Below are 26,498 nucleotides of genomic sequence, written 5' to 3'. Positions count from 1 at the left end.
TCGTGTAAAGTAATACTTAATTATATAAATAATAAATTCACAATTAAGTTTTTAATTAATTAAATATTATATATATATATTTAATTTAATTTAATATATTTTTTAATTATCACATTTACCCATATCTCACTTTTCTTTTTTTTAATTTTAATTTTTATCTTAATTTTATAATTAAATCAATAATTTTTTAAAAAATTAATTATGTTCATTCAAGTCCAGAAAAATTACTTTTAATTACATAACTTTTTAAATTACAGACTTATTTTCAATTTAATTCTTAGTATATTTTCAACTAAATACCTAATCCACCACAGATTTTTTTTTTCTTTTATCTAACAACTTTTTTTTAACTCTAATTTAACCTAATTTATAATATTTAACATATAAAAGTAATATTTCTTATTTAGTCTAATTTTAACTCTTTTTTTAATTGAATAAAATTCTCTTTTAAAAATTTCTTTTTTTTTAGTCTAATAAATTTTTATTATAACTATATTTTAGCCAAATTATATTCCTATAAAAAAAGTAGAAGCATTCTATTTGAACTGTATAACTTGAATTTTAATTATATTACATATTAATTTTAAAATTTTCTATCTACCAAATTTATTATTTTTTAAAATTTAATTATGCAATATAACTAAAATATTATTTACTTGATTTAATTCTGTTAACTTAGTAAAATTTTCAAATATAACATAATTGACAAAATTTTGATTTTATTCAAGTAAAATTGTACATAAACCTTAAATTTTTAAAATCTTTCACAAATTTTAATTTTCTATTATTTTTTTTCCTTTTACTTCATTTTCATAAAATATAAATAAATAAATTATATTAATACAATGTTCTCCATAAATATTCATATAAAAAATAATAAAAAATATTTTTATATCAAGACTTTTAATATATTTTTAAAATTTTTAAACAGCTGGTTACTATTAACTCTCTTTTAATTTTGAATCTTCTCATTAATTTTTCAATTTTTTTAAGTTATATATTGAAAAAGTGTTAAGTTATATATTGAAAAAGTGTTGGGAGAAAATAAATATTTGATTTAAAGTGAAAATTTTAAAAATTTAAATATAAAGAAAAAGACGGAGTAGATGGGAAACTTTCTCCTTAATTCACGGCAAGAAAATGAAAAAGAAAGTAGATGGTTTTTTTTTGTCTTTTCTGTTTCGTATAAAAGTTTTATTTTTTTCTTTTCTTTTTAGTAGAAAAGTTATTTTGGTTTAAGTTGTTAGTAGTGGACGACATGTTGTTAATTTAATTTTTAATACTTTTTTTTATTTTACATTTTAAATTAAAAATTAATTCATTTAAATATTTATCTCTTATTTTTATTTTTATACTTAAGTTTAATCTTGTTAATTTTAATTAATTAATTATTTATTTATTATTTAAATATACACTTTTCGACTGATACTATTCACTTTCCGAAAATAATATTATTCACAGCGGAATTGAAGTATTACAAAATTTAATGTTATACATATTGATGCAATGACTATAATATTTTCAGATAAAATGTGAAGTGGAATATTTATATCTGTGTTTATATTGGTAATATAATATATGAACATAAATACAACGTTGGAGTTTGGATGTTGGAATCTTAAAAAGAATAATTGATATATTTCATCAGAATTATAACTTTTAAAATAAAAAAAAAAGTTAATTAAAATTTAGGAAAAAACACAATAAATCAAGTTTAACTAAATTATGATCTATAAGTCATCTCAAATACACCAACTTAAGATTTAAAATTTAAATTAAAAAAAATTGGAATAACATTATAATGAGGAAAATTTATAAAAATAAAAATAAAAAATTACAAGAAGAACACAAAGACTCAAACCATGAATTACTAGTGCAATATTCTATCTCTATTCTAATTATATTCTCCGATTAAATTAAAAATTTATTCAAAATATAAAATTAAGATGCATAAATAATTTGTGGGAATTCAAATTAAATTAAATTAAATTAAAAAACAAGATTTAATTATTTTAATTTCAACAACTAAATATAATATATAAAGAAAACACAAATATATCTAAAGTCTCAACAAAAGCTTCACACTTGCTCAGTTTTGAATAATGAAATAAACTCATATTTCTCCGAAACAAAATTCAAAACCCAACAGCCAGTTCAAATTTCCAAAACTGGCAACCATTAACATAAACACAAGCTTGTGAGTTGTGAACTCAGAAGTAGATCAGACTCACAATTTTCGCCGCTGGTGGCGGCGTGCAGATCTGCAGTCTGTTCAATTGAGTGGCTCTTTTGTTGAAATGTTTCTCAAGCTAAGTGTTCTCTTTTTTTTTGGGCTTGGGTCCTTATTATTTGGATAGGGTATTGGACCTTTGGCCTCCAAATTTTTATGATTGAGCCTCAAAGTAAAAATTAAATATAAAGGTAAGGAGTTTCCTCTAAAAGAAAAATAGAGAGATAATTATGATGGTAGACAATGGGAGATGCAAGAAGCTCAGCAAGTAGAACAAGTAATCGAGGGATGAAAAACAATAACAATGGAGGCAAGAAATGAGCATAGAATGTGAGAAATTGTCAACAAGAAAAGGACAGGAAAATTTAAGATTTGGAAATTAGAGAAAGGCAACAACATTTCCTTATAATTAATGGGTAAAAAACAGAATAAATTAAATTGAAATCAAACTGGTTTAACTACGTCATTTTTTTAATCTTACTAATCTAATTAAGTTGAATACGTTTTTTTTTTTTAAAAAAGAATTATAACTATTTTTTGTAGAAATATAACTACTTGTTATAGAATAATATAATACAAATTATTTAAACTGAAATCAAAATGAAAGCAACACTATTCAATCCAGTATACGGTGCTGTTCCGGGTCACTGCGCGATCTGAACCGGTGCCGTTCCTTTTTTTTTTTTTTTTGATCGAGCCCGTTCCAGTTTAAGCCTGGCTATTATTCGTAGATTTTTCCCAGTTTCAGACGGTAGTTGTACGGATTTTGAGAGATGGCGGGATTACTGGCTTGGGCAGCGGATGTTGTCGGAGGTCACGGCGGTGCCCAGACCAATGAAGCAGACGCCATCCCGATGATATTTACTGAAGAGCAGCAAAACTATGTGCGAGAATTAGATCGAAAGGCAGCCTCTTTGAGCCGCACGATCCAGGATCTACGGCTCAGACTTCCTCCACCCGATATCTCCCAACGCCTTCCTCACCTCCATGCTCACTCTTTAGCTTCCAATGCTGCTCTTGCTCTGCAGTTGAACGCGCACTCTGCCACCAAGGAGCAAGTAATTCATCCATTTTTATGCTAATTGTGCTGGATTAGTACCCTGGTGTTTCTTTTTCATTTTTTTGCGTTTTATGCGCATTTTGGTATATATTGCAGTTTGTTATTTTTGTTCATGTTTTTTATCATATGGATCTTTCTGGCTTTGTAATTTGTTGATGTTTATGAATTTATATGCTGCAGAATTCTTAAAATAAATTTGTAACTATGATTGGGATTTTTTGTTTTAGTTGGGAATCATTATGATAAGATTACATTTTTTTCTCCTCCGATATACGTTTTGCTGTTCTTCTGTTCTTGGCGTCTTAATTTTGGTTCTGATCTTTTTTTTAGGTAGTTATTCCCTATAAATCTGTTTTTGTGGTATATATACACTCAAATTTCAGGTTTTTTCTGTGCCATATTTGAATTTTGGTGCTATGTTTTCATTTTGCCCTAGAGGTTGCTGTACATCCCTTGAGCAGAATATGTGAATTGCGATTGGAATTACATTTTCTGTTTAAGTTTTACTAATTAGAGCTTTTTAGTTACTGAACATGCACATGTGGTCCATTTAGTTCATATAAAAATAAATTTTCATCTATTTACTCCACTCATTGAAACTCTTTAAACACAGACTTTGCTGCTTCTGCTTATGATAGTGTGACCATGAGTTATAATAACTGTGGGTGGCTTGGATTGAGATTTGATATAAAGGTTACTATATCTCGGTGTATTATGTGTTTATCTATTTCTTGAAGGCTGATATATCCCTATTTCAATAATTGATTATTTCCTTTCCACCTATTAATACTTTGAACTCATCTTTTTGACCAGGCCCAATTGAGGGAGGTAACTTTGCAAGAAGAAAATGTTGCATACCAAAAGGCTATATCAAATTGTGAAAATAAAATACAGGAGAAATTTCAGGAAGCAGATTTACTTCAGAGGAAGTTACAGGTTGGTGCTGAAACTTTGGGCGTGCCTATATGGCTTTGTTAATACCTTTCACATTATGTGTACCTTTTTTTTTTTTTTTCTGTCAAAAGGATTCTCTTTGACTGATTTTATAGCCATGAAATGTCATTAGATTTAGGTGAATTTTAATTACTTGAATTTATTAGCATCTTCGATGTTTTTTTGAATTATTAATGTCAGGAAATGGATGAGAATGAAAGAAAATTGAGACAGGAATTAGTAAATGCAGAAACTGCATTGAACTCCAGTCAGTCTGCAAGGTCTGGTGATTCAGTTGTATCTGAAACAAAAGTTGAAACTGGACTAGATACACAAACTACAAAGTCCACTTTATTGGAGAAGTTGGAGAACAAGAAAAAAGAACTGGTTTGTTATTCCTCTTTCTCTAAGTCTTTCAAATTCTCTCCCTGTTAGGTTTGCCATTATTGAGTAGTGAAATCTGCCTGATCCTCTCAGATTTCAATGGAAGAAATTGTTCAAGATTTAGAGAAAAAATGGGCCCAAGTTCAAGACAGTGCACTGAAGCAGCCAATGCCAGGTATTCATATCATATATTTTGTAGCTATTTTGCATGAGTTTCTTATAATTTTGTGTGGGTGTGTTTGCATACACAATCACTTGAATGCACAGCACACATAGAGGGGCTGAGGTTAGGCTTCCAGTTTTCATCTTTCCCCCTTTAGCAGAAGGTATAAAATTACAAAAATGAAAAGCTTGAGTTCGATTCTAGGACATTAAGGCTTAGTTTTGCTTTCACCGGCAAAGGAAAAGCATTCCTTTTATAGAAAAATTTTTTAGGCATCTTTCTCAATCTCTATTCCTTTTTGGTGATAGATCACAATTCAGAAAGGGTTTATTCCTAGGCTGCAGGCTGACTTCTCGAACTTTATGATTCAATCATATGTGGTTATCTTATGACTTGGTCATAGGATTGTCATTTTCTCAGTTTCTTTTCTTGCAGTTTCGTTAAAATTCAATGTTTAAATGTGTAATGAGAAAAGCTAAATGATTAACTTGCAGGCTGGAAGTGTCAACTGTTATTAGGGAATTACACTTACAATTGATTTCTTTTTGCAGCTCAGAGAGAAAAGATATTGGATAAACAGCTTCATAGCTTAATTGAGCAACTAGCAGCAAAGCAGGTGATATAATTATTCTTTAAGCTATTGTACTTTGTTTATTAGATGTCCTCTGAAGTGAATGGCAGCTTTTACTAATATAAGCCTTCTTGTTTATAGGAGCAAGCAGAAGGCCTGGTCAATGAAATCCATTTGAAAGAGATGGAACTAGAAAGATTAAATGGCTTGTGGAGGCAGCTTGAAAGCAGTAATGTAGAGGCCAATACCACTAGATATCGGTTTGGAAGAACCAACTCAGGCAGGGGATCAGCTTCTTCGGATTCTATTTCTGACAAGCTTCCTTATTCGACTGGTGGTCGAACAGAGCAACAACAGAGGCTTATGCTACTTAGGTCGGCTTTTGTGCTTTATATTTTAATGTTGCACATCTTGGTCTTCATCAAGATTTCGTTTTGAGTTGCATCTGGATGTACTCTCTGTTGTCTTCAAAAGTTTTTTTTTTTTTCTTCAAAAAAAAGTATTGCTTGTTGGACGTAATGTATTATCTTATTGTATAGAATTTATTGATATTTTTGTACACAGAAGAATTTTTGGCAGGTGGTTGTACTGATATTCTCTCATATATATTGAATGAAGTCCTGTTTATCATGCTATCGCATATTATGATCTGCCCATCTTGTTTTCCGCTTCCATTTCTTTTCCCTCTTGATCATCCATGTAAGACTCATCACCTCTACCTCGAATCCATCGTAATAGATCACCATCTGAATTCCCAGCTGGCACTCTTTGCCCTCTGTTGGTGCAAGAACCTCCAGGGCAGCAACAGGTGATTTAGAGGCAACAGGATGGTTGTCTTTGCATGCATAGTGGAATTCAGCAACATGAAATTCCTAATAAGATTTATTTTTATTTTAAAAAAATTATAATTTTTTGATTGTTTGGGAGGAAGAAAAGATTTTTAAAGATTATTTTGATGGTTTACTTTAAAGAGAGACACACCCCTTTTCAATTCACTAATTCTCTGAGTTGGAAAATGGAGGTTTTTAAAGTTACCAAAAACTGTTAGGTCCTAGGCTCATGAACTAGACCAAGCTACAATCTCCCAGGGAAGCAAAGGAGATTAACAAGGAGAAATTAAACTTGTTTGATTGATTTCATTATGTTTTATGGAGAAAGTTGAAGGCAAAAGTGGAAACTCAAAAGGAAAAAGGAAGAGAAGAGAAGAGAAGAGTAGAGGATTAAAGTTTGAAAAGATTTTAGCTCTACATATTTATTTCAACGTAATTGTGCCTCAATTAATTCACATTCATTAACAAAGTATACTACCAATTTGAGCATAATTGATAAATTCAAAAGTTTATTCAAGAAAAATGGAGCATAAACCATAGGCTAAGAGAGGAAGTAGAACAAAAGTAGAAGAACAGAGAAGATAGAAGAAGAAGAGAAAGAAGAGTCGATAGAGAAATAGAAAAATAGTAGAAGAAAGGAATTCCATAGATATCGTTCAATGCCTGTAATTGTACATTGAAGCCTATATATATACTCTCGTAATACAATTCTCCCTTATTTTTCGGTTACAGCTGATTATTGACTCCTGAACCACTGATTATTTATACTGTGGCAGAACTATTGAAATATCAATTTTCCAACAAGGAAAATCTGAGAGATATCTCAAATATAAGCTTTTAATTTACGTATAAATAACAAATCATTACATCACGAAGAACACTCATTAAATAGTATCTGCAACATATATGTGAAAATATATCCATAGAAACAATCAAACAATTTTCTGCAGCTCCCCAAGAAAGGATCTCTGAGCTTCCCTCTTCATTACATAAAGCAGAAACTCATTCCAAGTGTCAATGGGTCCTGGCAAGCACCAATGAACACAGTCGGCTATGGTCACATTCCGATGCAGCAAGGGCCCATAATGGTTTGGATGTCCATCAGGCCTCAGCAGCATTGCTTCAGTAGTCGCTAGAACCACAAATTTCAAACCTCTTTTCCTCCCTTCTTTCTCTGCCTTCTTTAGTTCCTCAACCTGTGTCAAGTAGAATTCAAAGTTATAATCATCTGGCTTCATTTCTTTGCTCGTATAGGGCTTCGTCCTTGGACAACTCCCTCCTGCATTCCAAGCCCCATTCTCAAAGTGGGATGGGGAAAATGTCCTTAAAAATGTAATACCCTTGAATCCTTTTTGTCTCAGAAGGGTCCTAAAAGCAGTTCGAAAGGCCATCCTGTATCCATAGTACTTAGAGACAGCAGTAATGTTTTCTAAATTGCAGTCGTGACAGCCAACAATATGGCCATTCATGTAATATATCAGAGGACGAAAGAACCACTGTCCAGCAGAGATGATCACATAATCAAAATTTTCAATCTGAGTCGCCCATGCCTCATCAGCCTGGTCTAAATAAAGGTTCATGAGACTGTTGAGAGAATGACCACTGGGGTCTGCATCACAGGCTTTAACCAGGAAGGGAGACCACAGAGTGGCTAAGGTAAAAGTGTAATCACTATAGAACCAGAACCTGAAATATGTTGTGTCTGATGTATATTTGTGAGAAACATCCTCAGGTTGGACCACCTAAAAGATGTTGCAGGGTAGAAATGAGAGCACATTCTTTTTGGGTTTCAATTTAGAATCATTATGCTGGAGCATGCTTAGTAATTGAATGGAAATGAGCAATTGAGAGCTTACACTGGCTAGGAGACACAACAGTGATTGCATTTGGTTCCTTCCCACAGAATCCCCAACGAAGGCCATAGATTTCCCTCTAACAAGCTCCAAGAACTGCACTGCATTAAAGAAAGGAAGCTCACATTCATCTGGTCTCCATCTCCATCTCATGAACTCTGTATCAGGCCTCCCAAATTTCATGCAGTTCTGCTGATCTATCATCAAATTGCATGTTGCATTAGTATAATAAGGTCCTTTGAGATAAGGCACCCATTTTCCAGTAAAAATATCACACTCCTTCACTCTTACTCTGCTTCTCAACTCACTGACATTAGCACCACGAGATGGTAAAGGTGAGCGTGAATTCTTCAACAGACACAGAGGGATAGTGGCAAGGAAAATTAAAGAAAAGGCTAGCAGGAACAGCCTTTTGTGGGAGCTCTTCCCACTGGAAAGTTCAGTGGCTTGAAACTTCATGGTGGAGGGTGATTGAAGTAAACTTAGCAGTTGGTGCAATTTTATACAGGTGCAAGTAATGATGTGATTTAGTTGTGTAATTTGAACATGGATGCTATGACCATTCTAATTAATTTGAAACAGCTCTTTTTGGTTGATTAGGCAGCTCTCAAGAGGCGAGGTTTGTGTGCACCAGCTAAATCCTCCAACTCTAGTCACCTTTATTGTTTGGTAAGTCATCATGACTCCTTAGTAAATTAGAGTTTTTGGTAGTATAATACTTTCATTATTGCCTGTTTCGTCTTTTACTAGTAGCACACTCCAGGGCTCGAGTGTTTGATCTCGTAATGCAGAAACTCTCAATGCCCAAAAAAAAAAAATTGTTGCTTGACATACACATAATGGTCTGTTAGTATACAATTAGTATCAGTTCAAATTCAATAAATCGTTGAAAAGTATGATTAATCAGAGAAGTATTGATATACTTTTCTTGCAGAAAACAGTATTCAGCAATCATAGAGTTGATGAATACCTTGAGACAGTTCATGGTGGTTGGGTATCTTGAGATGTAAGTAGATGGGTTAGTGCTAAATGACAATGGCGTGGCTTAGGAGGAAAGCAATTGAACTGATGACCCGAAATTTTCCACATGTGTGAATATGGTTCCTTACCCTCTTCTTTTCCATTTTTCTTTTTCTAGAAAAGAAGGTTAATCTCCTTCTGCTTTTGACAAACCCCCGTTTGATTGATTTTCTTTTAAGAAAAATTTAAATAAAATTCTTGTGAAATTTTATAAGGTGATTTGATAGAATGTCGAATGCTCATTTGTATCGTTTTGCACTAAAATTGAAGAGTCTTGCGAGTCTGGTTAATGTCAAATAATACTTATTATTACTTGATAATTTAGCTAAGATCAAATATTTCTGCCCCACCAAACTTACTAAATTTTGGTACATCAAAATGTTAGAAATGTTATCAATAGACCAAACTAAAGAGGCACTGGCTACTCAAGGTTGTTTGCTAAACTTATGCTTCAGTAGACAGCAGCCGCAAGACCTACTTGATATAATACTAAATGTAACTACACTGCTGAAGGAAAGGGATATTTCAAAGAAAAATGCTAGAGATTTCAAATTTATTTGCATTCATGTCGATCCATCTATTGGCTGGTCGGCTTCAATATATCACTTTTGCTCGGCAAATCCTTGGGCCCTGTATTTTCCCTGTCAAAAATCAACAGTCTTACCGTGTATTCTCTTGCAATTCTTTTTTTTTTTATTTTTCCCTTAGAATTGGGAAGTCTGATTAATCTTTCTTTATATAAAACGATTGTGTTCTAATATTTCATGTGCAAAGCAAAATGATTCCTAACGCACTTGGGAACACCATAATTCCAGTATATAAGTATAAAATAGAGGTATTTGAGTGGTGGGGACCTTATATTATTACATCTAAGTGTGCTCTAATGCTATCATATTCTTCATCTTACCAGGCTAACTTGGTCTTATCAGAAAATTTCTAACCTTTTAATTGAATCTTCTAGAGTATAAACACTTGAAGAGTCTCTTTGAGAACTGCACTTGTTAATGGACTTTTCTGCATTTGGAAAAGCCAAGAAACTTAATTTGAACAGAGAATTACTCTGTTCCATTCAAGTACTATCTTTGCTAAAATGATATTCAATCACTTACATCATATGCTTTTTATAATTCAACTTTCATCACAAGATTGAAACACAGTCATAGCCTAATGGCAGCAATTAAATCTAAAAATTTCTCACAGAAAGAAAACTTCTGCAACAAAGGTTTGGGCTAGCATAATCTTAGAAATCAAATGTCCTCTCAATAGCTTTCCATCTTTATCAACAGGACCTGGCAAGCACCAATGCACACAATCAGAAATGGTCACATTCTCATTTGGCCAATGCACATAATGGTTAGGGTGTCCATCTGGCTTCACAACCATTGCTTCATTTATGTCTAGCAATCTAAACTTCAAGCCTCTCTTCTTCCCTTCCCTTTCTGCTCTCCTTAGCTCCTCCACTTGAGTTGAATATAGCTTCAAATCATCCCCATCCAATTTCATTTCTCCTCTTGCAACTGCCTTTGTTCCATTCCCTATTCTCAAAATGTGCGCGCAGGTGATAATGTCCTCAAAATTGTCACCCCATTAAAATTCTGTATCCATATAACATAGTAAGGTTTTTGATTTTGTTATTGAGGCATAAATGGCAACCAACAACCTTGTCATTTTCAAAGAACACCTGTGGTTCATAGAACCATCTTCCAGCTGAGATGATGACATAGTCAAAAGCTTCAACTTGAGATGCCCAGACATCATTTGCCTCATCTAAGTAAAGTTTCATGAGGCGATTGTTGGTTGGGCCATTAGGATCTGTGTCAATGGCTTTAACCGGGATCTGTGTCAATGGCTTTAACCAAATGAGGTCACCAAAAGAATGCCAGTGTGAAGTTGTAGTTAACATAGAACCACCTTTTGAATCTTGAATTTGATGTGTAAGAAACATCTAAAGGATAGACCACCTGCTAGAAGAGAGAGATAACGGTTGGGATTTAATTCAAAATTTCAAATATTTATTTTGATATTTAGTTTTTTTTTTCTTTTAAATTTTTAATTATTTAAATAAATTATAGGATTTGTTAAGATGTTTTGTTGAAATTTTTAAAATTTTGAATCATGATTGTAGCATGATGAGCCATGAACTTACAGTGGCTAAGAGACAGAGAAATGATTGCATTTGGTTTATTCCCAAAGAATCCCCGACAAATGCTATTGACTTTCCTCTTACAAGCTCCAAGAATTGGTTTGCATCAAATAGAGGAGATCACTTTGGTCAGGTTTCCATCTCCATTTTAAGAAACCAGTGTTAGGTCTACCAAATTTGAGGCAGTCCTCTTAATCAAAGATTTCAAGATATGTTGCATTATTGTAGTAAGTTCTGTTGGGGTACCAAACCCATCTTCCTTGGATAGTATCCCAGGTTGTCTTCCCAAAATTTCCAGTCTTAAGAGTTCTAAAAAATGGCCATGGTAAAGAGGAGTTGAATATGCAAAATGGGATAATAGTAACAAGAAAAAGAATAAGATTAGTAGGAGAAGTTTAAACATCATAATTTAGCTCCGAATATGTTTTAAAGATAATATATATGAATGATTGTAATATTTGAAATTCACATGTTGGTGACATGTCGACTAGAGTTGAAGTATCACCAGAAATAAAGTTTAATAAATGATAATAGTAATGAAATTGAATAAATATTTCAAATAAATTGGAGGAAGAGCTAAAATTAGAGAAAGTAAAAGTAAAATTTACTTTTTTTCGAATAAAAGGACTATACATAACTGAATCCGTATAAAATAAGCTTATTACATTTCTCTTTAGAATGGATAGAGAGAATTTCAACTTAATTTTTTATATTCTGATGACACGATATGTTAGAATTATCATCGCCTATCATCCACATATTTAATGTTTTGTATATTACTTGATGACATCGATCCAAGTATTCTTGTGTCAAACTTTTAAGATGGTCAAATCATTCAAAACTCTTATGAGCTATTTCTAAATTTTATATGTTAAAAAAACGGATGTCATGTGCATTTTGATAGTTTAATTATTTTTTTTAAATTATAAAAATAATATAAATGTGTCGCGGAAGGAATATATTTTATAAATTATCATAAAGATAAAAAAAAATAATTAAATTTGCTTCCATTCGATTTCGTTGCATCGTGCCAAGATTTCCAAAGCTACCACTTCCATCAAAGACAATAATAAGAACTACTAAATAACTAATAAAAATTAATAAAGGACAAAAAACAAAGAATTGAATTTATCTGAACTTCATTTTCCTGTCATTCGAATGAAGCTTCGCCTGATTTAAGGTCTCATCATGACCGTCACCTTCCATCTTCAACATCTCCATCAAGAAATCATTCCATGTGTCAATTGGTCCAGGCAAGCACCAGTGAACACAATCATTATACAATGTGACGTTCTCATGTGGCCAATGTCCATATGTACTGGGGTGACCATCTGGTCTCAACAACATGGCCTGTGTAGTGTCAAGCAACCTAAACTTCAAGCCCCTCTTCCTCCCTTCTATTTCAGCAATCTTAAACTCCTCCAACTGAGTCATGTAGAGCTCCAAGTTTATGCCCTCTAGTTTGATCTCATTGGCCCTAAAAGGTCTTGTTCTCAAGCAATTGCCCCCTTGGTTCCACAACCCATTTTCAAAGTGTGAAGGTGCAAACGTCCTGAGGAAGGTTATGCCCTTAAAATGCTCTAAGCTATTAATGGCTCTAAAGGCAGTCCTGAAAGCTTTCTTGTAGCCATAAGACATTGGAAGATCTGTCACATTGTGTAGGAGGCAATAGCGGCAGCCAACAATTTGGTGATTTTCGTAGTAAACGCTTGGACGAAAGAACCAATGGCCAGCATTTACGATCAAATAATCGAATTCTTGGATCTGGGTTGTCCATTCCTGATTGAATTGATCAAGGTAGAGATTGAAAAGGCCAGTTTGGGTTGGTCCATTGGCATCTGCTTCTTCTGCTTTCACTAAATGAGGTGACCAAAATGTGGCCATGGTGAAATTGTAAGATGGATACCTCCAACGTTTGAACTGCTCATCCGGTGTATATGAAACATCTATGGGATATTCTACCTGAAATTAGAATGCCATCAAACTTAAAGAAAATGGATAATAATATTACCTTGTCAAACTTAAAGAAAATAGACAATATTTGTGTTAAAAAACTAAGCAAACTAGCCTAAATTTCTTTGCTATTCATGAACGTAAAGCCTATCTCGGCCACCCCATGGCCAAAGTGCATACCACGTTTGTGTATCTTTGATCGTGAAGAAGTTGCATAAAAATCCTTGTGCAAGATCTAGAGCCAGATTGGCAATTTTATTTGTTGACACCATATACTATGATTGACAAGATTTTTATTTGTTTAATATTTTTCAAAAAATATACAACTTATTAATTAATGTTTGAATCATTCCTCTTTACCCCCTACAATTTTCATTATTACAGCAATAGATTTGAACTAGTCACCACTGATTTGAAATTTTGTTCCAACATTATTTACATAACCCAATAATTTGGGAGATTAAATGAAAAAGCTTACTATATTGATCCAAACCAATATATTGTTAATTAGGTTTCTAGGACAATAAGATGCACGATTGTTAAGATTCCACATGTCATGCCAGCATGTTGTATCATTTACCTAATCTTTGAATCACGTAATGCCTTAGGTCAACTAATTAACCTAATGCATCCAAATCAAATTAAACTGATATGGCGCTGTAAAAACATTAATTTTGCATATATAAATGTTCTTTTTTTATTTTTTTTTAAAAAAATATATATATAAGAAAATTTCATATATTTTAAAAAATTTCTTAACAATTTTTTTATTTAAATTTAATTTACAATAATAATATAAAATAAGAGTACGATGAAATTTCATATATTTATATTATAATTCAGGTAAATCTAGTTTAAATAAGTCTTTCAATATATTTTGATCTAAATATTGTCTAGATAAGTCTTTTAATATATTTTAATACGAGTAGATTTATTTACATACATACGAATTTTTATATAGATTCACATTAGTTGATAAATATATGTTTCTTGTCAACTTAACCTACAGTTCATTGTCCGCTTAAACAAACCACTGAAACAACCAGAAATAAATACAAAGTAATTCTGACTATTTCTGATGATGAAGTTTTCATGCATATAGACTGTCAACTCCTCCTCCTTTACAAAAGCATATAGAATTTCAACATATAACACATATATAGAGAGTAAATAATGAAGACTTACCCTGGAAAGAAGGCATATCAGGGACTGCATGTGATTTCTACCCACAGAGTCTCCAACAAAAGCCATAGATTTGCCTCTAACAATCTCCAGAAACTGAGCAGGATCAAAAACAGGTAGCTCACACCCATCAGGTTTCCATCTCCATTTCATGAACTCAGTATCTGGTCTCCCATATTTCATGCAATTTTGATGCTCATGTATAGCCCAACATGTTGTGTTTGTGTAGTATGGAGCTTCAGGATTTGGCACCCAATCTCCAGAGAATATATCGCATTTCTTAGCATCCTTATAACCATGCGATGAAGAGGGTGGTGAGTTAGAAAAATTTTGCAACAAGTACAAAGGGTACCCTAGTAAAGGGTAACATATAGGAATGAATGTGAGAAGAATCATGGCAAAGGTTCCTACTACCACTAATATTACTGGTGTCTTTTGTAGTTTGTGGGCTTTGCTAAGGGGAATAAGCTCCATAGCTTGAAGCTTGATTTGAGTGGAGAAATAAAGGGAATGAAGAAATTAGAAGAAGGAGACCATGCCCTTGTATTTATTGAGAGCTGTTGCTTTCGTTTATATGTATTAGGTTTGGCTAGTTCAAACTACTAATTAATTAATTATTTTTCTAGAGGATTAATAAAAATATAAAAATTAAAGCAAATAAGATTACAGTTAATTAATATACTAATACTACATTTGGTGGGATATGATTTTCCCATTTAATTCTAATCTTTTGACTTTTTGTCTCATCTGCAAATCAATAATAATTTTAAATTAGAATTTTGCAGTAATTTAGACATGTATGTGAGCAGGTACACAACACAAAGCGTCTGCCAATAACTTCATCATCATCAGAATCTAATGCTGTGCGTTTAACTACATATGGAGGGGGCTTAACTTCATGTACTTGAAAATAATATTTACAAATAGAGTTTTTTTTTTTTTTTTTGATGGTGATTGGATCATTCATCCATTTGGACAGCTCAACACAAGATAGGTGAGTAGCAACTATCATGAGAAAAACCATTTCTATTCAGTTTCTTGTCTCTTAGTTCTTGATCATTGAAGAAGAACAGTTTCACTTGAAAAGATAAATAAATAAATAAATAAAAGAAATGGGTATATTTTTTTATGAGTGATTGGTAAAATAAATTCATCATTCCCATTTAATTTAGAGGTGTACTCTACCAATAAATTTTTTTTTATAAAGGAGTCTACACATTATACATCACTAGCTAGTTTGGTATTACATTTCTATCATCTATATATATACATACACTGTGCAGAAAAGAATTCTCACATTGATTAGTTAGTCTATTAGATGGGCTGTCATCTTAATCTTCTTTTACTTGTTACACTGGTTTAGTCATGCAGTAGTTAGAAGAAACTCTTGATCATTCGTGAAATGTGACCATCAATAAATAATAGTTTATAGAATTGGGAGAAGAGGAAAAGAAGAAGAAGAAGAGATAACATGGAGCCGCAGTTTCGGTTGGGTTGAAATTGTTTTCCGTAGGCACAGATCCAACCAATATGAGTATGATTTGGGCCGAATCGGTTTTGATTTGTGGATCACATCATGCTGGTTTTGAGCCCAAAAATATGAAATATTTTCCATACAACATTAAATTTATAATTATCACTAACCAAATTAACTATCATAGAATAATTATAGGATAATTTGAGATTCTCTTTTATCACATGTGCAACACCTGTTTGACAAATTAAATAAAGTGAAAATAAGATTTCAATAACCTAAGTTTAATTCTGGATTTTTTTTATCAGAGATAATAATTCATTAAAAAGCATTAAAAGCTAAAAAATGCAGAGGTGTTGGCCCATACAGTAAAGAAAAAGCCCAAGAAATCAATCCATATATAATCCAGCTCAAAGAAAAACAAAGGAAAACAGTTAGGCAAACCTACCTCTACTACCCAAAAAAACCAAACCTAAGCAGATGAATTTGCCGCCTCCACAGGAACCACACCTCCACCTCTTATTATCAATACATGTGAACTTGGAATATGTTGTCATAGCATATATATCAGCAGCCTAACATTTTGGATAATTTATAATGTAGTCCTCATTATCTTATACAAACCATAATTTAATCTTATTTTAAGATTTTATTACATTAACAAATTAATCATTCTATTAAACTATAAAAAAAAAATCAAAATATTAGAATTTAAATGGTTACGAAAAAGTGAAATTTGATGAACTAAATTAAATTTAATAGTAAATTTTAATAAAATAACTACATAAAGATTAGAGGTTAAAAATTGTTTTTCATTTAAAAAATTAGAGGCTAGATTATAATTTTAATAGAATATCAAGTACTATATTGTAAATTAGTCTTAACATTTTGGTTTTTTTTTTTGCTCCTGAGGGGTTGAAACCCAATTACATGAAAGGCTACCCTAAGCATCAACTTTGCTACACAATTAGCAAGTCTATTAGCCTTCCTATTCATAAGAGAAAACTTAAAATCGGAATAACGCAGTTTAAAAAATTTATGTTCTTGCATGTTATTTTTTCTGAGGAAGGAGGAAGACCATGTGGTTGCTATACTTCTTCCCGATTGTGTTGCATGGCTTCTCTCGTAGGTTCCTTATGTTAGTTTGGTCTGGATACATCAGAGGATATTCTTCGGCACCACCTATATGTTTAGCTTCCTGGTCCTTCATCACTTAAACGAGACTAAGACGGCTTAAGCTCTATCTAACTGCCCGCCGAAACCTCCAAGCTTACTATCTCCTCCTTTCCCGTTTTGTCATATTGGATACTGGTCGACTTTTTGATGTGAATTATGCATAGTTTTGGCTTGTTGCTCTATTTTCTACTCTGTTTCAGTTGATTGGCTGTAGACAGAAGGGGACCTTGCGGCACAAATGCTTCTTCTTTTCGAGTCCCTCTAACTGACGGATCGAATCTCTAGATAGCCTAGGATTCTTTTTTTTTTTTTTTTTTTTTGCCTTTGAGTTGGGCTGTTTTCTGGGGATTTAATTTTGTATGATCTGGGCTTTTTAGTCCAGGAGCCTGTGCTTCTCAGCTTTTATCCCTTTGCTTTAGGCCTTATTTGTACTCTACTTTTTAGATAAACACTGGTTTATCTTTGGAAAAAAACAAATTCCACAAAACAAAAAAAGACAAAATTCTACACTTGGGGGACCAAAAAAGCGTGCCTAGTAATTTTCAATGAACCATTATCTAGGATGCTGGACTGATGACGTTGGGTCTGTTTATTTTAAAAATAATGTTTTTTAAAAAATATTTTACCTATTTTTTTAATGGTCAAAATATTTTAAAAAATTATTAGTAAAAAAATATTTTACTAATGAAAGAAGAAAAATAAATAATTTTTAAAGAAAATGAATTTTTAAAATTTTTTTAATTGAAAAACTTTATAACAGCACTAATTTTTTTTTTACATAAATTAATTAATATAAAATTTTCATACAAGTTATTGAAAATAAATTTATTATCCACACGGACCGTTACCGTGATATCACTTCTTTTTCTTCCCAACCCACTGGTATCCATAAGGAAAGTTGCAACAGAAAAGGAAAGCGTTGCTCCTTGATATTTCAATGGTCTTTTTCCCATAAATAAAGGGAATTTATTTAGCATCTTGAATTCACAAATTTATAGAGGCTCTTTTTAAAAAAATAATAAATTCCAAAATAAAATAATTATTTCTGGAGGGCATTTATGGAATAAAAAAGATCATGATTGTACTATATGTACAGAATAATATTTATATTTCTCCACAGAAAGTCAGAAGGGCTTAGCTCTAAACAATTGCGTGGTCTGCCTTCCAAGCCCTTGAGCTTTCAATGTGACTTGCGGCCGTTAAATTCGCTCGCATCTATCATCTCTCTATTACTTGTTTCCTTCTCTTCCCCAACTCTTCTGTAACCTTACCCTTTTATCCCAACTTTAAACTTTTCTTCTTGTCTAACACTTTCATTTCTCACTCTCAATCTGCCATAAGGTCTCTGTCTTTTGTTTCTTCTCTTCTTCATAGCCCCCCAACCCACAAAAGCTCTTTTCTCTGTAAGATTTAGATTTGCCTATGAGTTACTAACTTTAACTCGTTTATTTTCTTTTAACAGGTAACTGAACATGGTGATGATGGGATTGGAGAGGTTGATGGTGACCTTAAAATCAAAGATAAGGTCTCTGAAGATGAAGAAACCATATGATAAGATAGACAAAAGTGAAAGTATGAGAGTTGAGATAAGAAGCAGGAAGGCCAGGAAGCTTATTGAAGAAACCTTGAAAGTTGCAGATTCACCAAAGAGCAAGACTTACGCTTTTTGAGTGTCCGAATATAAAAAAAAACAGTTAAAACAGTAAGTTAACAGGGTCTTTATGCCCTGTTTTGATGCTTCATCAACTATGGTTTATAGAATATGAATGTTTAAGCCACTTAGTTGCCTTAGATATGGTGTATACATCTTGTCCCTGTTTTTTCTCTTCTTCTGTTCCTTCCATAAGGAAAACCATCCAAGCAAATTAATACGATTGAAACATGAAATCCTCTACTTAAAATTTCCTAAATTAAATCACTGGGCAAATAAAAAATACAAAGAATTATGAAATATGCTATAAAATTATTATCACTCATATTATATACATTTTTTTGTCTAAATTATCGCTTATATAATATTATTAAAAGCATGAGGTATTCACATGGCTACTGCTAAAGGAAGTGGAATCTCATTTTTGTTAGTTTCCGTATTAATAATCTTTTGACAAATGCCATGCACCCGACTGTCAATTTTCAGCCTAAAATATATTGTACGACTCAACCTTATTTTATTTTCCTTTTAATGTATTCTTTTCGTTTCATAATCGTTAAGGTATATGCCAAAAGAGTAGATGAATGAAAAGGATATGCTTCTTAATTTTGATTATCAAAAATCTAAGTTACAAACAAATAATAAATATACCTTGTCATCATGTGAAGTTTATATTCTCTACCAGAAGTTTGTCATCTCGTTCTCTTTCACAGTCACACACTAGACCTAGCAAAAATTTGAACATGAAGATTTAATGGATCCAAAATCTTACACTAGCTTTTAGTGTATTGCTTTGAGAGTATCTTATGACTTAGAAGGATTTCCTACGAACTAACATTTTGAGATTGTAAATTAAAAAAAAAAAGTATTCAAATCCCATTGGGATTGTATCAATTAGAAAACCCTTCTTTTAAGGGAAGATCTACTACTTTCAAAGGAACTTGAAATGAAAATTATATAGATTGGACTATTCTTGATCTCAATGCGAAAGAAATCTCAGAATACATATAGTCAATTCCCATAACATTGAGGCGCTGACCTACAATTATCTGTTTAATTTAATGCATGGATCATCTTACTTTAATCGAGAAATGTTTTTTTCCGTGGAAAAAAACCATAACGTTTTACCTAAGGAATCCTTGCTGACAACATTTTCCTTGGGCTGCTAGGCTAACCTGATAAGGAGAGTGACGAATAATAGAATTTTTTTAAAAGAAATAGTAAAAAACTAAAGAAGAAAAAGGTGACCATATGGCTAACCCTTTCCGTAACAATAACAAGAGAAAAAAGGAGTAGAAGATGACAAATAAGAGGCTAAGAATCTGTGCAGAAACACATGAAAAGTAGGTGACTGATGTGGCACTTGTTTGTACATGAAAATGAATACCTTATTGCGGCAATGATAGGTACAAAATTCATAGGCTCAAATTATTTAAAATCTTGAGAAGAATAAGCCCACATACATTCCCACTGTGAATAAGAGCAAAAGTTACAGATATAAAGATATATTGTATCGAAAATAGGGTTCTTAGAGAAAAGCATAAAATATCATAATTTAATGAATTTCTTATGACACAGTGGTCAATCTATATTCGCTGTCTAATACGCAAGAAAACAAAAACAAAAACTGTGTGCAGTGTAGATGTTGAGTCAGGACCTTTGTCTCATTTTGTGAGAACCCAATTGATTAAAATTAAAATTGAAAAGCAAAATCAAAGGGGCAATCTTTCATCTTTTGTAAAGGCTAATTATCATCTCTACAAGAAGTTGAAAGGTTTGTAAGCTTCTTGTAGTAGCATTTTTATTTTATGATTTCTACTCGGTCATGTTTTAGTATGGTAGCTTTGTCTATCGTCTAACTAGACCGAACAAAATGTTAGAATAAGTTATACTCTGGTTTTAAGCACCACTAAACATAAAAGGTTCGGAATCCATCAAGGAATTGTTCATAGAACAGTCCTACGCTCTATCTCTTTTACAAGAAGGCAAATCCCAGCAAATTGGAATTTATAATCAATATGAAAAGGAAGTACAGGTTTGCAGATTATAACTCATATGAGCAGAGGAAAAGGGAGAATCTATCAAATAATTTCACAGAATGAATGATGAAGTGTGGGGTGAAGAAAAGAACTTGGCAATGTAACTTTTTTCCATTGAGATCCATAATTAGAAGTTCACAGCGTTGAATGAAAGAGTAAATAAACATCTATCCAACTGCAAATTGCAAGAAGTAAAGGGATGCTTTTATTAATGATCCTATATAGAAACTTCGTTTGGGCACGAGTTTGCAATTATTAGGATAGCAGCACAACAAACTTCTTACAAACCTCTTACTTTAAGAGCACCTATTAAAGTAAAAAACATCTAAACTCATAATTGCTAAAGCGATTGATCTTTGATAATTATTCTTCAAAATTTAACAAAAGATTGCACAAGCACTCTTACCGCCAATACCAGCCATTATTTTAAATAACATCCTTTTTTACCTTTCAGAAGCATATATATTAAATAGGGTAAGGTTTAATATACCTTTCAGAAATTATGCCTAGCAGTTTAATATACACAACAGATTTATAACAAATGCAGCATATGCACCTTTGCAACGTGTAAGGTTGCTCAGGTACACGCTTCCCTTGCTTTACGCAATCTTCAATCCACTGATGATTCCCTGCAACTGTTTTAAACTTCTTGGCAAGGTCCTATTTTCTTCCCTCAAATTTTCAACACACACCTGATGATCCAAATAAAACACAAAGAATCACCTGTTGATCCAGATAAAAGATCCATAATCAAACAGCAAAGCTCAAGATCCATTTAGTGGGTATCATGTTTCATATTTCTAAAAGTGCTTGCACCTTTAAATGAGCCCTAAAAACTTGTATTGCAAATAATTGAAATTCAGAGATAGAAAACCTACCAAATGCGTCTTAGAGCTTGACATCCCACCTACAAAACTGCATCAAGCCATGGTAATAGTTGTTTCCACAGTTTCCATTCCTTGAATGGGAGCATCCATGTATTAAATCTTCAAAAAAATAAAATAAAGAAAAATCTGCATCAAACAAAATATAATAAATTAAAGAAATGCATATAAATTCAAAAATAAATTTATTGAAAGAAAGCACCAATCATGGGGGCTCAAGGTCTGACCTTACCAGAAGACGGAACGGCAGTTTCCCCACAATTCAATCGCTACACCGATCTGAACTATATTCTTAGAATTTTGAAATCCGCTGTCTTTGCTGAGAAATATAAATAATTCTTTGGAAATGCATTTAACGTTCCGGTATTTGCGGTTTCTGTCGAGAGAGAGATGATAGAGAATTTCACCTCTAGATCGACTGTGCAAGATGGAAGACAATGTGGAACGATCGTTTTCTTCTCAAATTACAGCGAGGTTTGCCGGGAAAAGAAGATGTTTGAATTTATTATAAAGTCCTTGGCGGGGTTTCGGATTTCAGAATTAGGACTTTGGGCCCGACCCGAATGCTAACCGGTTTTAAACTTTTAAAAGAGAGAGGAGAACCCAATGTAAATTCATAATTTTAAATTCATGTTTAGACCAAAATCCCTCTTCCTCGTTCTCATTTTAGTATTAATCAAAATATTAGATTTAGCATATATATATATATATATATATATATATATTATCGAAAGAACTTTGCTTGCAAAATTTACTAATCGCATTTCACAAAAGCCCTTTTGAATTATCTGTTCTTCGTAGTCTGCAATTTTAGATCAACTGTTATTCAATCGAGTTACAATTTTGGAGAGCGGACTCGAATTAAACCTGTCCCCCTCAAAAACATTCAAATGATAACAAATCTAACAAATGGATCTCATCTTCTTTCTGCTTATCTTTTGAATTAAGTTTAATATGAGTGCCCCTAAAATTTGAACCTGCAGGCATTAGGCTGGAAGTTTTTTCTTTCAGGACAGAAAAATACTAGCATCAATAATCAGTTCACGTAATCTTACTTTCAATTTTCCTGTCAATGTAAATTTCTATTTCAGATAATCTCCAATCCAATTAATGATCTCACACGAGGTACACAGCAAGTTGCTAGAATTGCAAAATTGCTGGGGAAGTATGATAATATAACTCAAAAAAGTTATAAACATGTGATGTGAATACAACTGAGAAATTAATGAACCCGCAACGATAGGATTGGGGTTTGGGGAAGAAAGGGCGCTCAAGGAATGCAGCAATAGTATTGTTACTAAGAGTGCAGCTGCAAGAGGCCAACTAGATTAGAAAGCTGATAACAAAAATAAAGAAGATGCCCAACAGGGACATGCCTTAGATTTCATATTTTATTTTCACTGTATTATCCAAGTCCTCATCTCCTAACAGGGTGGTTTCCGCCTCGAGTTGGTGCCTCATATCCACTTCCAGCATGAGCTGGCGGTGTTGCAGACCCGTAGTGCATATTGTTTGCAGGTGCCATTTGTCCATGCGGTCCAGTTGTTGCTCTTGAAGCTGCATCATAGCCGGCACCCCTGGATGCATCATAATGAGGTCCTCTCTGGATGTCATACCCAGGTAATCGCTGTAGCTGTGCATCATAACCGGGTAATCGTTGTGCATCATAAGTAGGTCCTCTTGGTATATCATATCCAGGTCCTCTCTGAGCATCATAAATGTGTCCCCTTTGTGCATCATAGCCAGCTCCTCTCAGTACATCATATGCAGGTCCTCTTGATGAATCATAACCAGGGCCTCTGGACGCATCATAAGCAGATTTTGGGGCAGTAGAGCCAGATTGAGCTCCAGCATAAGTAGGAGTCCTAGCACCAGAATTAGTAACTGTACTCGCAGCAACACCAGCACCCGATTTACCAGGAACGGCAGCTTGTCCCTGTCACAAAAAGAAGCAAAAGTTTTCAGCTTTGACATACTCAAAAGAAAAGGACAAAGAATATAACAATCTCATCATCATCATAGTAAAAATAATAACAGCAGAAAAATTTTAGGAGTAAACACTTATAAGACTTCCAACTAATCTAGGATTACCACTTGGTTGAGTTGAGTTGAGTTATTGTGAGAGTTCATTTCAACAAAGAGTCAGCCAGGTTCGTTTGCCTAAATCGATATTAGCAACCGGTTCAGTTCAGCCAAATCGGTAGCTTCTATGCTTCATATAAACAATCTATAATATCATTCAGGTATCTGCACTGGGCAGAACATTTCATATTCATCTTTTAATATTATTTCATTCAGTATCTTTCTATGGTTATAGAAGAAACAGAAAGAAACTAATTGAGATAAAGTTCACCTTCAATGAGAAACCAGGTGTGAATCATAAAACAAACAGGCCTACAATATAAGAGGCAAAAAGTAACTTAATAAGACATTTGTTGTGGAAATTGACAAACCTGGCCGTGTTGAGCACCATAGCTATCTTCATAAATATTTTGTCCAGCAGGTCGACCAGAAGTCTCATTCTCATTATTCCCAGCGACACCACCATATGTCCCACCAGCAACTAAACACAAAAATAAACTCAATATAAAATGAACAAATAAGGAACATAATGAGCTTTAGATACACAAACAGGAATAAAATACCAGCTCTCCTATCAACATTAGCTGTGTTAGTAAGTTCTACATGAAGATTTTCCACTTCCCTAGCCATCGTAACATAGTTATTCTCCATGGCCTGAAGCGACTCCAGGTGGTCACTGAATAATTTCTTTTCATAGTCATATGAAACCCTGCATGGAAAAAGTAACAAGGCATGTTTGTGATTGGAACTAACCAGTTACAAGAATTGTGACAGACCAATATCGGCAGGCCATGGTAGAGATTTATGGAGAAAGGCCCATGTGCATATGTATTAGACAATAAAACTCATATGAAGAATATATGCAACATGCCCAATGAAAGCTTTGAAAATAATTTCCAAGTATGGTTGGAAGAAACAATTGAACTAGCACCTGCATTGCTGATATTCCTGTCTGAGGGTTTCAAGTTCCGACATCAGAACTGGAATCTGCTGCACATCTGCATGGGCTCTATGCATATCCTGTGTTAACTGATGCAATTTAGACACAAGCTCCTGCCTTGCTACAACCAAGTTCTCAGCTTCTGCCCGTGCCTGCTGCAACTCCAACCTAACAGGCTCTGCAGACTTCAGTTCTGTTTCCGTCTTGGAAATGTTGTCCACAAGGCTCCTCATCTGTTGTTCCCTTTCAGACTTCATAGCACCTATGTGAGCACGTAACATCTGCAACTCATGCTGTGCAGCAGCAAGTTCCTGTCTCAAGTTTCCATGTGTGGCAGCCAACCTCTGGTTCTCTATTGCAAGTCTTTGCATCTCCACATGTTGTGCAGCAAGCTTTTGTTCCATAACTTCTAGGGGTGGTAACATGTCAAATGGAGGAAAAGGGCCAAGTGGAGGGCGTACACCAGGAACAAATGCATCAGGGTGCATTATACCCGGCCCAGGATGAGGACGCCTCAGATGAGGGGGTGGAATGCGACCTTTACTTCCCATTTAAAATATATAATTTTGACCTGCATTGAAAAATGTCAAGAACAAGACCGATAAAAAAATATGCATTACTATGATTTAGCTTGCAAATAAACTAAAACTTGGAAGAGATGAAAGTTCTAGTTTAGGCCATTGCATGTTACTGGCTGTTGAAAGAACAGTAAAGAGATGGCAATCAAAATTAAAAAGGGCAAAAAAAACACTTGGAGAAGTAAATTCATAAGCTCATCCCACATCCTATATTCCATTCAGACTCAGATATCCAGATTGAAGAATATAAATTCATGTATCTAACAACATAAATTTATATAAAAATTTGCACCTATATCCACACATATAAGCTTTTAAAGAAATCAAATGAACATGAAAAAAACATAATAAATTTTCTCCTAGAATCACAAATACTCTAAGGTCACACTTGGTTCACTCTGCAAATAGAATGGAATGAAAATGTAGTCCCTTATGCCAAGTTCAGTTTTACAATAAATTCAATATAATTCAATTTCAATATTAAAAGCTATACATTACACGCCATTCTCACGAGCTCAAGCTACTCATAAACTTTTAATTTTTAATAATAATTTTTAAAAAAAATGTATTCCTTATATGCCAAACAAGAAAATGAAACCATATTCCCCAAATTGTTTTCCATTTCCATAGTGAACCAAACATGAACACATGTGAATTTATATTCGATGCTTGCACAGACCACTCAAATTCATTTGTGCCATTCATGCATATGCAAGCCTATACCTTGCCGGAGCAAATCTAAAAAACCCAGACGAAGCTACTTTCGAACTGAAATTGAACTGAGATAAGGCTTATTAGCCGCCAAATTTTTTGAATAAATGTTGAAGATAAACCCTAGAACAGAAAAGATAAAGAAAAAGAGAAGGCAAAAGGCAATAATTAAAGGGACATGCTTGATACCATAACAACAACTTCTAAAGAAACCTACTTTATTATTTTGAAAAGAAGGTAATTGCAAAAAATGAAAATTGAAGAAGTAGTCGAGGTGGTTTCCGCCTCACCTGGACGGAGATGCCGTACAGAATCTTTGACGGTAAAACAGCACGAGCGATTTTGGTAACTGAGGGAATGGCCCTGGCCAGAGTGAGAGCACCTTGTCAAGGAGAGAATTCTGGGGCAATTAAACGCTGTCGTTTCGTTCTTTAACTGTTATCGTCTTTATTCGTGTTGCATGTGTGCTCTATCCTGTTCTTTGCCAACAAATAAAATTGGTAAGAGTAAATACTGTCGAAGTATATTAAGAAAATTTCTCAACGAAAAGACATACATAAGAAATTTTCTTGAATTTTTATGTTTTTTCTTTTTTTGTTTGAATTGATACTTATACATAATATATATTTTAATTAATCATC

The 26,498-nt window shown here is 33.2% G+C and overlaps 4 protein-coding genes, 2 long non-coding RNA genes and 1 pseudogene across 7 annotated transcripts; 2 read left to right on the top strand and 5 right to left on the bottom strand.

Annotated features, from left to right (window-relative positions):
• Positions 1-2,828: 2,828 nt before the first annotated feature.
• On the top strand, positions 2,829-5,991 carry LOC110606810. The gene is made up of 6 exons (XM_021745800.2): positions 2,829-3,288; positions 4,104-4,226; positions 4,425-4,610; positions 4,701-4,782; positions 5,322-5,386; positions 5,483-5,991. Exons 1-6 carry the CDS (start codon positions 3,004-3,006, stop codon positions 5,777-5,779), a joined length of 1,038 nt encoding a protein of 345 aa, XP_021601492.1. The 5' UTR covers positions 2,829-3,003; the 3' UTR covers positions 5,780-5,991.
• Positions 5,992-6,796: 805 nt separating this feature from the next.
• LOC110608721 (protein trichome birefringence-like 19) lies at positions 6,797-8,631 on the bottom strand. The gene is made up of 2 exons (XM_021748002.2): positions 8,028-8,631; positions 6,797-7,913 (listed from the first exon to the last, which is right to left on the bottom strand). The coding sequence occupies exons 1-2, from the start codon at positions 8,481-8,483 to the stop codon at positions 7,104-7,106; spliced, it is 1,266 nt and encodes a 421-aa protein (XP_021603694.1). The 5' UTR covers positions 8,484-8,631; the 3' UTR covers positions 6,797-7,103.
• Positions 8,632-10,238: 1,607 nt separating this feature from the next.
• Positions 10,239-11,593, bottom strand: LOC110603911 (annotated as a pseudogene).
• A 580-nt stretch (positions 11,594-12,173) lies between these two features.
• On the bottom strand, positions 12,174-14,858 carry LOC110603897 (protein trichome birefringence-like 19). The gene is made up of 2 exons (XM_021741896.2): positions 14,326-14,858; positions 12,174-13,149 (listed from the first exon to the last, which is right to left on the bottom strand). Exons 1-2 carry the CDS (start codon positions 14,794-14,796, stop codon positions 12,316-12,318), a joined length of 1,305 nt encoding a protein of 434 aa, XP_021597588.2. The 5' UTR covers positions 14,797-14,858; the 3' UTR covers positions 12,174-12,315.
• A 3,246-nt stretch (positions 14,859-18,104) lies between these two features.
• On the top strand, positions 18,105-18,800 carry LOC110608624. The gene is made up of 2 exons (XR_002486908.2): positions 18,105-18,313; positions 18,435-18,800. It is a non-coding gene; the product is annotated as an uncharacterized LOC110608624 (long non-coding RNA).
• A 1,530-nt stretch (positions 18,801-20,330) lies between these two features.
• LOC110610185 lies at positions 20,331-22,121 on the bottom strand. Of its 2 annotated transcripts, none has more exons than XR_002487174.2 (3): positions 21,774-22,121; positions 21,541-21,648; positions 20,331-21,354 (listed from the first exon to the last, which is right to left on the bottom strand). It is a non-coding gene; the product is annotated as an uncharacterized LOC110610185 (long non-coding RNA). The 2 variants fall into 2 exon arrangements; XR_002487173.2 differs by having other exon boundaries at positions 20,332-21,354; positions 21,541-21,675.
• Positions 22,122-22,685: 564 nt separating this feature from the next.
• LOC110609841 (protein FLX-like 2) lies at positions 22,686-26,335 on the bottom strand. The gene is made up of 5 exons (XM_021749664.2): positions 26,148-26,335; positions 24,560-25,139; positions 24,192-24,337; positions 24,000-24,109; positions 22,686-23,482 (listed from the first exon to the last, which is right to left on the bottom strand). Exons 2-5 carry the CDS (start codon positions 25,117-25,119, stop codon positions 22,964-22,966), a joined length of 1,335 nt encoding a protein of 444 aa, XP_021605356.1. The 5' UTR covers positions 25,120-25,139; positions 26,148-26,335; the 3' UTR covers positions 22,686-22,963.
• Between the last annotated feature and the right edge of the window lie 163 nt (positions 26,336-26,498).

Source organism: Manihot esculenta, chromosome 2 (assembly GCF_001659605.2).
Source record: "Manihot esculenta cultivar AM560-2 chromosome 2, M.esculenta_v8, whole genome shotgun sequence".
NCBI classification, from domain to species: domain Eukaryota; kingdom Viridiplantae; phylum Streptophyta; class Magnoliopsida; order Malpighiales; family Euphorbiaceae; genus Manihot; species Manihot esculenta.
The sequence above is the reverse complement of the archived record's forward strand: the minus strand, read 5'-3'. Positions and strand labels throughout refer to the sequence as shown.

Excerpts from the sequence above, each read along its gene's own strand:
- LOC110603897 (XM_021741896.2), bottom strand. The coding sequence starts at position 14,796 with ATGGAGCTTATTCCCCTTAGCAAAGCCCACAAACTACAAAAGACACCA. Across the intron at positions 13,150-14,325 it reads TGATATGCCTTCTTTCCAGG|GTAGAATATCCCATAGATGT; the intron begins GTAAGTCTTCAT and ends TTCTAATTTCAG.
- LOC110609841 (XM_021749664.2), bottom strand. The coding sequence starts at position 25,119 with ATGGGAAGTAAAGGTCGCATTCCACCCCCTCATCTGAGGCGTCCTCAT. Across the intron at positions 24,338-24,559 it reads CAGGAATATCAGCAATGCAG|GGTTTCATATGACTATGAAA; the intron begins GTGCTAGTTCAA and ends TTTTCCATGCAG. Across the intron at positions 24,110-24,191 it reads TAATGTTGATAGGAGAGCTG|TTGCTGGTGGGACATATGGT; the intron begins GTATTTTATTCC and ends TTTTGTGTTTAG.
- LOC110606810 (XM_021745800.2), top strand. The coding sequence starts at position 3,004 with ATGGCGGGATTACTGGCTTGGGCAGCGGATGTTGTCGGAGGTCACGGC. Across the intron at positions 4,611-4,700 it reads AGAACAAGAAAAAAGAACTG|ATTTCAATGGAAGAAATTGT; the intron begins GTTTGTTATTCC and ends TGATCCTCTCAG. Across the intron at positions 4,783-5,321 it reads ACTGAAGCAGCCAATGCCAG|CTCAGAGAGAAAAGATATTG; the intron begins GTATTCATATCA and ends TTCTTTTTGCAG.
- LOC110608721 (XM_021748002.2), bottom strand. The coding sequence starts at position 8,483 with ATGAAGTTTCAAGCCACTGAACTTTCCAGTGGGAAGAGCTCCCACAAA. Across the intron at positions 7,914-8,027 it reads TGTTGTGTCTCCTAGCCAGT|GTGGTCCAACCTGAGGATGT; the intron begins GTAAGCTCTCAA and ends AACATCTTTTAG.